The sequence below is a fragment of the Artemia franciscana genome, chromosome 8 (assembly GCF_032884065.1).
Source record: "Artemia franciscana chromosome 8, ASM3288406v1, whole genome shotgun sequence".
Taxonomy (NCBI): domain Eukaryota; kingdom Metazoa; phylum Arthropoda; class Branchiopoda; order Anostraca; family Artemiidae; genus Artemia; species Artemia franciscana.
In genome coordinates, this window is record NC_088870.1 from 26,606,990 (window position 1) to 26,619,692 (window position 12,703).

Sequence of the window (12,703 nt, forward strand, 5' to 3'; positions counted from 1 at the left end):
TAACGTAAATAAAAGATTACACTCATACTCTTGTACACCTAGATATGGGAGTGCTTGGTAGTAGCAACAAGGTTTTTATTACCCCCCCCCCCTCCGCTCAACTAGAAAAACCTTATTATGGCACGGAGATTTATTTTGGGGATTTATAAACGTAGCTTAGAGGAATATGACGTTGATCGCAAAATATGGCCAGTCTCCAGTTGGATTAAAAAAGAGAAGATAATGATTCCGTCGGATAATCCCAGCATTCAATTTGAAAAGGCCTGAGGATAAGCTTAAATCAAAAGAAATGTAAATAACGATAGTTGTACGTGAGCTTGCGCTTATCATTTCTGACCAATAAGATAAAGTTTCTTTTCCAGGAAATTTTTTCCAACTTACTGGCCAATCATAGCCAAGCTAATGAATGAAAAGTCGGCTACTTGTTGTGCTTTCCACTACTCGGTTCTTCATGAGGTGACAAATATGAGTAAATGAATGGAAAGACAATAGATTAAAAGAAGAACAAAAATAACCTGTTAGGAAAGGATATACCTATTCAGAGTAAGCTTTTAACTATATTGCTCTGATTTTTAAAATTTTTTAAAAACACCATTACTTATCCTCATAATTTTTCAGACTCTTTAGCCATAGAGAAAAGTTGTTGAATCAATCTACCTTATTTCTAAACATAAGAAAATCGCATCTCTTTAGACGAGATCAAACCCTGCCAACAGAAGTAGAAGAATCTAAAAAGCCGTGACATCGTAGCATAACAGGATTAGCCTATGCCAATATCCTTATTTACTGCTTGTGATAACTAGTATTATCACAAGCAGACAATAGCAATAATTAGTATTTGGCTACTACCCTCTGTTAATTAGTTTTTCATTTGATCTTCCAAAAATTAATGTCCACTTCATTTGTTTGCATCGTTTTGTATCATTGATTTAAGGGCTGTTTTTATTTACTATAAAATTTAAATTCACAGGAAAACATTGAAGTGTAGGCTATCTATTTGATATTATTTCCCGTTTCATTAAGTCATCTTTATCCTCGTCAGATGTATTGGGCAGGCAGTCAAACAGAAATTCACTTCGAGAGAGGTGACTGGCTAAATAAAAAAAAAAATAAAATAAATAAATTAGGCTCTTAAGTTTTACGGAAGATTTACTGGTACTTCCTTGTTAGCTAGTACACACTCAAGAATTGAAGTTAGGTAAATCATAATGAAATACACCAAAATATGATGAAAATATAATAGTTTAGTAACAAAATTACCGAAACTCCAGTTAACAATTATAGAAGGGTGGTTGCCCAAAACGCATTATATTAAATACGTAAGCTAATCGAACCTAAACTAAACCACAATATCAACTAAACATTTAATTAAAATATAGCTAAAATCTAGTTTTCCACCGAGCCCAAGCTGATTGTCTGGTATAAACACCGTGAAAACCAGTTATTGTCTGATCTTCGCGATTCAAATTCTCGAGTGTGTACTAGCTAACAAGGAAGGACCGATTTATTGCATTTCCTTGATAAATGTCTTGCATTAAGGTCTTTCCTCTAGAAATGTCTGGAACTATGGTCCAATAACTATCAAACAGTTCGTGACAGTGAATTGTAATTAAGGAGCGACTCTGGTCCAATAGCAGAATTTTGAATCTATAAAGTTTCTATATGTTTCATTAAGTTTGATTTTTCCTATCGAAAGCTAAGAGCCTGGGAAAATTTGCCTGATTTTCAAAATAGGGGGAAACATTCATCCAAATTCAAGGAATCTTATTGAAAATTATCCCATGATGTTCCGCGTATTAGAGAACTCTACTATAGAGTTTTCAAGCTCCCATCTTTAATAATGTGGAATTTGTATTTTGTGCCAGGAGAAAGATCACGGATGAGTGTTTGTTTTCGTTTTGTTTTTTTTTTTTCCTTCCCAGGGGTGATCTTATCGAGCCAGTGGTCCTATAAAATTGGAAGAGGGCTCATTTGAACGAAAATTAAAAATTCCAGTTCTCTACACATGTGACCAAAAAACTGGAGGACAACTCGCCCCCTATACCCTCCCCCAAAGTCGTCCGATCAAACTTCTGAGATAGACATTTTGTTTAGCAAAGTCACGAGGAACTGATCCCCCACAGCCCCCAGGGGAGGGGGTGTAAGCAATGAATTTTGCCCATTGTTTACCTATAACATTGGTTATTGGTAGGTAAAATAAAATACTTTTTGGGGATGGCGGTTCTATGGGTGAGGTGTATTTTCGAGGGAGGAGAATTTTCCACTCGGAGGGAAGTTTCCTGGGGTTTTCTGGAAACCCTGTGTGAACTTTCCAGAGGAAACTTCGCATAGGGGAGAATTTTAGCAGAATCCATATACAAAATTTTTTAATTGTCTTACTTTGTCTTTGGCGACTCTATTTTATGAGTGGAGATGCTCTGGGGGAATTGTCCGTGAAATTTTCAGCAGGATTGGAACTCTTTGGAAGATCTTTCCGTGAGGGGGGGGATTTTCCATGGAAGAAAATCTCCATGGGAGAAATATAATCGCGAGAAATACTCCATAGAGAAATATTGCACGGGAGAAACTTTCCATTTATGGGGTGGGGGGGGAGATTTCTGGGTAAAAATTTCTAAAAAAGTAGCTTTCTGCCATGACCTCAAAAACAATCATAAATTAAATAAAAGATAAGTCTTTTTTCTAGTGACAGTACTCTAAGGAGAGTTTTTTCAGGCAGAATTTCCAGGGATGAATTTCAGCAAAGATGGAATTTTCCAGGAGTAAATTTTACATCAGGAACTATGAAATAGTATCAGTAGTTTGTTACATGGTGAGGAAGGGGACAAGTGCCTAATGTATCAAAAATCATATCTTTACACCTACTTTCCAGAGGAAAATTTTAATGGGAAGAAATTTCCCAGAATTTATATGAAATTCGTATTATTGTCTTAATTTCTCGTTGGCTACCGCATTTTACATGCGGAGATTCTTTGGGGTATTGTCTGGGGGAAATTTTCAGCAGGTTGGAATTCTCAGAGAAATTTTTAAGTGGGAGGATTTCCTACGGGAAAAATTCTTCATGGGGGAATTATCACCAGGATAAATTCTCTATGGGGAAATTTTCTGTGGGATAAAAATTCTACATTGGGGGGGGGAGGCTGGATAAGTTTTCCGGTAAGGGGGACTTCCACCATACCCTGAAAAATGATCAAAAATTTACTAAAAAACAGGTCTTTGTTTCTAAGGAAGGTATGCTAAGGAGTATTTTTCAGACGGAATCTTCCGCACAAAATTTTCTAGGGGGAATTCGTAGCGGGGATAGAACTGTCCTGGGGTAGTTTCCCAGGGGAGAAAGATTGTTCATGGGAAGAACTTTCTATGGATATAACTTTCAAGGACGAGCTGGATATCCGGGGATTGGGTGAAAAATGATCTGAAACTAAATAAAAAAAACAAATTTGTTTCTACTGAAAGTAAGTAACAAAATTATAACTTAAAATGAAAAGGAACTATTCCATATTTGAGAGGGATTGCCAACTCCTCTATACCCTACTCCTTACGCTAAATATTGACCTTCTGTCCCCATTCTTTAAAAACATTTTCTGAAACACAAAGGCCGTTTGATTAGAATCAGAACCTTTTTTAAAGTACTAAAAAGCTTTAATTTGATTGGTTAGGAAAACAATCAAATACCAAAGCAGAAATTAGCTTTAAATAATCATTCTCGAATTTTGTGAAGGAAAATCAAGTGGTGGTTGTTTCGTCATGATGGTCACCATGGAAGGACTAGCAGTGTGTGACAACCACTCTTGGGTAGCAAGAAACTATTTTGAGGCCGAGGGTAGCGAGAGCGGACCCTATAGTCAAGCAAAACTGAAAATCCTTGTAGAAATCTGATTTCAACAAAAAACAACACATTTGATATTTGCAGAATATATACTCAATGTATATTTATTGTGGATTTCTGTACTATTTCCGTCTTTAAAATGTGTCGAAAAAAAGAAAGGGTAAAGCAGAACTTTCGATTTAAGCGATCAATTTAATGTTCAGTAAAGCACAAATATCTCTATGCCTTGTTGGGGGTTTAAAGGGGCAACGACAATATCCTTAATATAGTTATTGTGATGCGGGAGCAGCACTAGGGCTTTTTCCTCTATTTCTTTTTCTATGCCACGAGTTAAGTCTATTCCAAGAAAGTTGGAACAAGCTAGCCTTTGTTGTTGTTAACTTGTTATGGAACCTTGGGCCTGATTGATGAATACTACACTATAATTTACATGGCTGACCATAGTTCGTGCAGTAGGCCAATGAGAGTGGTTTTCGTGTGCCCTTGTGCCAGAAAGCACTGTGTTAGTGAGATGATTCTAAGAGTGCTTAAGATGTGTGACACTTCCCTTGAATCGTTGCCAAAGTATCTTATTTAAACTTAAATAGAAGAGCATAAACAATTAAAAAGACGTTTTTTCTCAGGGATGGGAAAGTGGAAGCCAATGTTTTGTTACTAGTCATTTTTATTCGTAATTCGAGTTTGTCGTTTCATTTTCTAAGTCGAGGACTGAATCTGACGAAGGGCACTGCACATCACTCCTAATCTTCAATAGTTTTTCCATTGTAAAGAAGTTTGAGAATGTCTTTTGCTCCTTCTTAGGGGTGGTTTCAAACAGTTGGTATATGACAAGAAAAATTCTTTAGATGTCTCTTTAAATGTAAAACCTTATCTTTAATAAGGTAATATTAAATAAACAACTAAATGAAAGAAAAGCGAAGTTTGGCAGTGACCCCGCAAAATGTAAATTATACACATTAGCAATTTGCTTAATTTGGATCAAAATATTCAACGTAGATATAAATCCTACTTAACAAACTATTTGATGCAATTTTTTGCCAAGGATGATGTTTGCATCAAATATCTGTTGCTTGTTGATGATATCAGTGTTGGAGACCCGATCTACAGCTGGGCAGCCTGTTGTTAATTATATTGGCCAATCCTCACAAGAAAATCGTCTAGAAACTCAACCTCGGCATCGATTTACTCAATATGATCGACAATATTCCAACGAGGGTAAACTAGCAGATCCTTGGTACTGGCAAAAACGATCGGTGCAACTGGTAAACAGCAAACCTCTCAAGGTAAGACCCTTCTTCTGCATATCTCTTGTACGGTAGTTCAAAAGACAATTTGTGGTATACAAAATTAAGTATGGGTTTTAATCCCTTCACTTTTATAAAGAGAAATTTTTTCACACGACAGCGGCTTTTTCATTGCCCTCTAATCCCTTTAGTCACAAAAAGAGCATTAAAACCTTTGATTTTTGTTTGAATTAGCTCTCTTCCGATCTTCTTGTAACATTGGTTCGATATGATTATTCTTGAAAACAAAACAAACAGGCATCCGCACAGGGTTTTGTATTGCAGAAGCTTTTAGGCAGATTAAAGATTGCTCTCTGTATTCCCTCCCTTAAACACAATAATTGAAATAGCCTTCTCCTCCTCTCCTTGCAAAGCACCTACAGTTTCAACTCAATCCCCAAGCCAGTCATGAGACAGCAGATATAGTATTTTGATACCCTAAATATATACGGTGTTTTTTATTATTTTATTCAACTCTATCCGTCTTCCTAAGTCAAAATTAAACGGCAACTTAACCCTTCTTGACTCCCGAGAAGTTTACAGCAGACCCCTCAACTTGTTCCCAAGATAATGCTAGTACATTATTTTTACAGCATATACGCATATAATGTCTTTTGATTTACCTTACTATTTCAACACGATCAGATTCAAAATAACAACTGGGCTAATAGCGTAAAAACTTTTAGGCGGGACAAAGACACATATTTGTTTGGCCCTTTCCTCCCATCGCCCTGAACAATAAGTTTAAAGTCTTCTTGCTATCTTCTTCTAAAAGATCTGAAATTTTGGAACTGATGCACTGAAACTAATGCCGAGACATTAATGCTGGCACGTACACAGGGGGGGCCTTCGGGCCCACCCATCCCCCGAAATTTTGTGAAATGTTTAATTTCCTAATGGTTTCTTGGGATTTTTGGCAAAAGTAGGACGTTTATTAAGAATCTAGATACATGTGTGAAGCCTTTTTGGGGGGATTTTACAGCATGCAATTATCCGGTCAAGTCACTGCCCAATTATTAATCCATTTTCTGTCTAACTTTTTATCCTCTTTGAAGTAATTAGCAATTGTACTGTTATTTTCTTCTGTAAAGAGAGTTTGCTTTTCACAGCAAAATAGAATTATCCTTAATAGGGCGTTTATCCCCCTTTTTCAGGATAAAGCTCAGCTTTAATGGATCAATTTTGGAAACTATCATTTTTGATTTAAATCTACGTTTTTGCAATAGAAGAACTACGCCCCACAGCACCCATATTGCACTGTTAACCCTAAAATTTCCCTTTCTTTGGGATATAATAGATTAATCACTGGTTCTAAATCGCTATGAACACAACCTGAGCCTAAAACGTATTTTTGAGGCTTCAGTCTTCTTCCCCCCATCCGCTAGTACTACTACTACTACTACTACTAATAACTCACTGCAGCACCAAGCCGCCTGAGGCCAACACAGCTACGCACGCTCCTCCTCCAACCTAATCTATTTAAAGCCTCCCTCTTTACACCCTCCCAGGAAGTTCCCATTTCCTTTAAATCCTTATTTATGACATCCTCTCAACCCAGACAAGGACGACCTGCTTTCCGTGTAGCCCCAGACGGTTGGCCAAAAAGGACAATCTTCGGTAATCTGTCATCCTTCATCCGTAGAACGTGGCCTAGCCATCTCAACCTTTCTTTCATTATAGCCCCAGAAAGCGGGATTGAACCACACTTTTCGTACAACCTACTGTTTGAAATACGGTCAGTCAGCCGGGTACCCAGAACAATCCGTAGGCAATTTCTCTGGAAAACATCTAGTAAATTTTCATCTGCTTTTCGGAGTGTCCATGCTTCAGAGCCATATTTGACCACTGTCATCACTGTAGCTTCCAATATTCTAATCTTGGTTTGTAGGCTTATCTTTCTATTCTTCCAAACTTTTTTTAACTGTGAAAAAACACCCTGAGCTTTAGCTATTCTACTTTTAACATCTTCACTGCTCCCACCATCTTTACTAATAATACTATCAAGGTAACTGAAGCTCCCAACCTGATCAATCTTTTCGTTACCTAAGGTCACCTGTTCATCTTCACTTATTCCTAACCTTAGTGACTTAGTCTTCTTAACATTAATTTTCAAGCCTATTTTAGCACCCTGAACTCGTAAAACCTCTAAAAATTCATTCATTTTGCTCACACTTTCATCTAATATGCTTAAATCATCAGCATAATCTAAGTCCAGGAGCGTTCTTCCTCCCCATTTGATTCCATGGTCTCCAATTGCCTTTCCTGTGCTCCTTAAGACGAAGTCCATCAAAATGATCCATATAAAGGGGGATAGAACACAACCCTGCTTAACTCCTGATTTAATACAAAACCAGTTGCTAACCTCATTTCCTACCTTAACCGCAGCAGTATTATTCTCGTACATAGCGCAAATCACTTTAATGTATTTTTCTGGTATACCATATAACGATAAGACCTTTGTTAACGCTGTTCTATCAACAGAATCGAAAGCTTGCTCATAATCGATAAAACTAAGGACCAAAGGTGTTTGACAATTTACCACACTCTCCACCACACCACACTCCCAAGGGGCTTATATGGCAAAATTCTTTGAAGAACAGTAATAAAAAGTTTGAACCACCCGACAACGTCCAACCGCCTACCCCGGCACTCCTAAAAGTTCAACTCAATCTCCCAAGCAATTCCAGAAATATCGCATATGTGCTATTTTGATAACATGGCGAAAAACTGTGTTCTTTGAATTACTTCGCTACTTTTTAGCAAGCCTGCTCCCCCTCCACGTCCTTTCCCCAATTCAAGATTCCCCAAAATTCCCTTAAATTTTCAACTTGGTATCCCGTTCTCGAGACACATCAAATTATCTAGATTAATTACCTGAACACATATAGTTTTTATAAACATCACCTTTTACGCCCCCCTCCAGCTTAGAATTGGGAGTCCCTTTGCCCCCCGGGAAATATCTGAGATTTTTCAACCGTATCCTCCAAATAAGACCCCAGGTGCTGATAGTATGATTAATGAGTTCCTTAAATATGGTGGCTCTGAGGTTAGGAATAAGCTACTGAAGATTATGAACATTATTTTTGAAAAAGGGGAAGTACCCAATGATTTTAGGAAAACCTTAATTAAACCACTGTATAAGAAAGGTGACAAGAGTGAATGTAGAGAATTATCGAGGCATTAGTCTGGTCTCTGTAGGTAGCAAATTACTGAGTAATATGATACTTTTTAGACTGAGACATGCTGTAGACAAAGTTTTAAGGGAAGAACAATGCGGTTTTAGAAAAGGTAGAGGATGTGTCGACCATGTTTTCACTCTTAGGTTAATAATTGAGAAGTCCCTTCGTTGTCAAACACCTTTGGTCCTTAGTTTTATCGATTATGAGCAAGCTTTCGATTCTGTTGATAGAACAGCGTTAACAAAGGTCTTATCGTTATATGGTATACCAGAAAAATACATTAAAGTGATTTGCGCTATGTACGAGAATAATACTGCTGCGGTTAAGGTAGGAAATGAGGTTAGCAACTGGTTTTGTATTAAATCAGGAGTTAAGCAGGGTTGTGTTCTATCCCCCTTTATATGGATCATTTTGATGGACTTCGTCTTAAGGAGCACAGGAAAGGCAATTGGAGACCATGGAATCAAATGGGGAGGAAGAACGCTCCTGGACTTAGATTATGCTGATGATTTAAGCATATTAGATGAAAGTGTGAGCAAAATGAATGAATTTTTAGAGGTTTTACGAGTTCAGGGTGCTAAAATAGGCTTGAAAATTAATGTTAAGAAGACTAAGTCACTAAGGTTAGGAATAAGTGAAGATGAACAGGTGACCTTAGGTAACGAAAAGATTGATCAGGTTGGGAGCTTCAGTTACCTTGGTAGTATTATTAGTAAAGATGGTGGGAGCAGTGAAGATGTTAAAAGTAGAATAGCTAAAGCTCAGGGTGTTTTTTCACAGTTAAAAAAAGTTTGGAAGAATAGAAAGATAAGCCTACAAACCAAGATTAGAATATTGGAAGCTACAGTGATGACAGTGGTCAAATATGGCTCTGAAGCATGGACACTCCGAAAAGCAGATGAAAATTTACTAGATGTTTTCCAGAGAAATTGCCTACGGATTGTTCTGGGTACCCGACTGACTGACCGTATTTCAAACAGTAGGTTGTACGAAAAGTGTGGTTCAATCCCGCTTTCTGGGGCTATAATGAAAGAAAGGTTGAGATGGCTAGGCCACGTTCTACGGATGAAGGATGACAGATTACCGAAGGTTGTCCTTTTTGGCCAACCGTCTGGGGCTACACGGAAAGCAGTTCGTCCTTGTCTGGGTTGGGAGAATGTCATAAATAAGGATTTAAAGGAAATGGGAACTTCCTGGGAGGGTGTAAAGAGGGAGGCTTTAAATAGATTAGGTTGGAGGAGGAGCGTGCGTAGCTGTGTTGGCCTCAGGCGGCTTGGTGCTGCAGTGAGTTATTAGTAGTAGTAGTAGTATCCTCCAAATCGTTCCTGAGGCACCACGGACATGGTATTTTGATAATCTGAATGCGCATAGTGTCTCTTAATTCATCTTTACCCCCTCTCCCAATGTCTAAGTTCAAGGTTCACTTGACCCAGCTAAAAAAAAAAAAAGAGGAAAAATTGTTCTTCCTCCTCCAAGCCGATCCGCTATTTTGGTAGCCATCACTGTCAATGAATCCTTGTCCCAGAGGGGCCTACAGCCCCCTAATGAGAGGTTAGTTTCACGTTTTGTAGGTCACACCTTTAGTTCTCTTATACCTGTTGGATTTCATTACATAGCTCTATGACGAACGCAACCCTTTTTAGGGGATTTTATTCCCTGTTTCTAAATCATAGAAATTTTCGTGACCCAGTAATTTTAAATGAGTAGCTTTAAAATTTACACATTTTGCATATTCAATACTAACGCTAAAACTAATCTAGATAATGGTTCTCATTCCCGAATCACCTACAAATTGCAATTTTTCTCATAAGTATTTTTTTTAATCTTTTTTAATTTATGGTTACTATGGGCTGTGATTCCTTCTTTACCAGGTTGCAGCTACTGCATGATTAAAAAGATCAATAAACTTCTATTTTTTTTTTTATAATGAGCCTCCTTCAAACATTCTAGAGCCATTGGTTCGATACAATCGTCTCTAAGGGAAAAAAACAAACAAATAAACGCGGTCAATGGTGTGACCCTGTAAGCTCATCAAGAGTCAACCCAGCTTTATATGGGTACCTGGAGAAATATGGGGGAAATACACAGGAAGCGTCGGATGATTTGCCCCCCCCCCAAAGACGCATTTGCAATCCCGGCTGAATGCATTCACTCAGGAAATTGGTACCCGCACAACGCAGACCATTGGTCAGCAGGGGAAAAAGTTTAAGTTTTTAGAATACCGCTTTTCTCAGAAAAACCACCAAATTCCATATTTATGTAGATAAGGACTTGAAACCTCAGCAATAACGTTCTATTAAAAGTTAAATTCAGTTTCTTAATTTGCATCAATTTTACTTGTACTTTTAAGCCTACTTTCTCCCTTTTTCCAAAATTTGCAAATTTTCATAGGTTCGTAATTTTTTATGTGTAGCTGTAAATTTCAATTCGCCGTAAAAGTCAATTTTTTAGTTGTTATCAAAACTCTTTAGTTTTGATAACGATGCCGTAATTTTCCTTTTTTAAGAGTTCTGTTTACTATTAAAACAAGTTGCCCCTTACGTACAGTTGATAACCACCAACTTTGTTATATAATTACATAAAAAAACTAGTTTTTCTAACTGAAAGTAAGGAGCGACATTAAAACTTAAAACGAACAGAAATTACTCCGTATATGAAATGGGTTGTCCCCTCCGCAATCCCTCGCTCTTTATGCTAAAGCTTTTAATTGTTTTAAAAAGCAGAATTGTGGTAAAGAGTCAAACTTCTTTTTTATGTAATTTCTGAACGTTTTTGAATTAATGCATGTTTGATTTTGGCTCTCCACACATAAATTATTAAAATGAAATTTACATTTTAATTCCTTTTTTGGCTAAATGGCTTTCTCTTAATTCTGATCAGACGATTTTGAGAAATAAGGGATGGGGAAGGAGGCCTAGTTGCCATGTAATTTTTCGGCTACACAAAAAGGTAACTATAAATTTTAATTTTTAACGAATTTTCTTATTAGTAAAAAATATACGTAACTTAAGAATTAACTTACGTAAAAAACTTTTATATTCTAAAATTTTTATTATGTATATGAGGGGGTTTGTACCCTCGTTAATACCTCGCTCTTTACACTAAATCGTAAGTTTTGTGCCGATTCTTTAAGAATGACCCCTGAATCAGAAAGGCCGTAGAATAAATAGTCTTTTAGGGGCTGTTTTACCCTATTTTTTAAAATAAGACAAATTTTCTCAGGCTCGTAACTTTTGATTACAAAGACTAAATTTAATGAAACTTATATATTTAAAATCAGCATGAAAATCCGATTCTTTTGATGTATATTTTAGCATCAAAATTCCGTTATTTAGAGTTTCGTTTACTATTGAGCCGGGTCACTCCTTACTACAGTTCGTTACCACGAACTGTTTGACAAATTGAATAAACATAACACCCAATATCTCCGTTTAAATGTTGTCGATAAAAAGGAACCGAAGAGCAGTGTTGCCAATGCTTCGGAAGAAAAGGTACCGTAAAACGCCCTAAAATTGTACCACTGATCAAAAAATTGTACCATATCTATTTTTTTTACGTGTTGTACTATAGGCAAGACGAAATATTTTTTTTTGTGCTAAGCACAGCACGTGGATTTTATCTTTGAAGGGATTTTCTCTTTAATAATTATCGAAAAATGAAAGGTTTGCGTAATTGTAACAAAAAAAAAAAAACAGTTTAAATATTTCTTGGTTATATGATGTCATAAAGCACGTCAATGGCCGAAGGGTTATCAGAATAGATTAATGGAATTTATAATTGTTCAAAAATATTAGACTTGCATCTGATACGTTCGGCAAGTTCTTAGAAACTCAAGAATTCTTAGAAACTCAAGAACTAGACTTGAAGTTGTGTAGACTTGAAAATTAATGCGTAAATTGTCACAAAAACTACTTTCCAAACCGTAACGGTTCCAGGGGCATGCGAGGGGCGCATGTCCTCCATGACATGGCGGTAGATTTGTGTTGGGACCACTTGCTCCAGTTTGGGTTGGCACGGAAGTTATTTCTTTGTAATAGGTTTTTAAAAGTTGAGTTTTCAATAAGTTGTTAATTATTAAGACTGTTTCTTTTCGTAAACAAGTTTGAAACAAGGTTTAAGTTACTTTGCAAGGTCTCTTTCTAATGACGCATACCACCAAAAAATATTTGGTTAAATTTAGGTTTATCGGGGGAATCTGTCCATATTACCATAAAAGCCAACTGGGAGGCGAAAATCTTCATTTCGTAATAACAACTATTACTGCTGCTACTACTACTACTACTACTACTAGGCCTACTACTACTAACAGCTCACTGCAGCACCATACCACCCGAGGCCAACACATCCACGTATGCTCCTCCTCCATCCCAATCTATTCAAAGCCTCCCTCTTTACACCCTCCCAGGAAGTTTCCA

At 37.1% G+C, this 12,703-nt stretch overlaps 2 protein-coding genes across 10 annotated transcripts in view; one reads left to right on the forward strand and one right to left on the reverse strand.

Annotated features, from left to right (window-relative positions):
- Positions 1–12,703, reverse strand: part of LOC136030216 (monocarboxylate transporter 12-like) — a 262,967-nt gene that overhangs the window by 198,908 nt on the left and 51,356 nt on the right. The window lies entirely within an intron of this gene.
- The window catches only part of LOC136030217 (uncharacterized), a 33,130-nt gene continuing 20,814 nt past the window's right edge, over positions 388–12,703 (forward strand). The window contains exons 1-2 of the mRNA XM_065709029.1: positions 388–543; positions 4,869–5,109. Of these exons, the coding sequence (XP_065565101.1) occupies positions 4,870–5,109 (240 nt within the window). The 5' untranslated portion in view covers positions 388–543; position 4,869. The remainder of the gene's footprint in view (positions 544–4,868; positions 5,110–12,703) is intronic.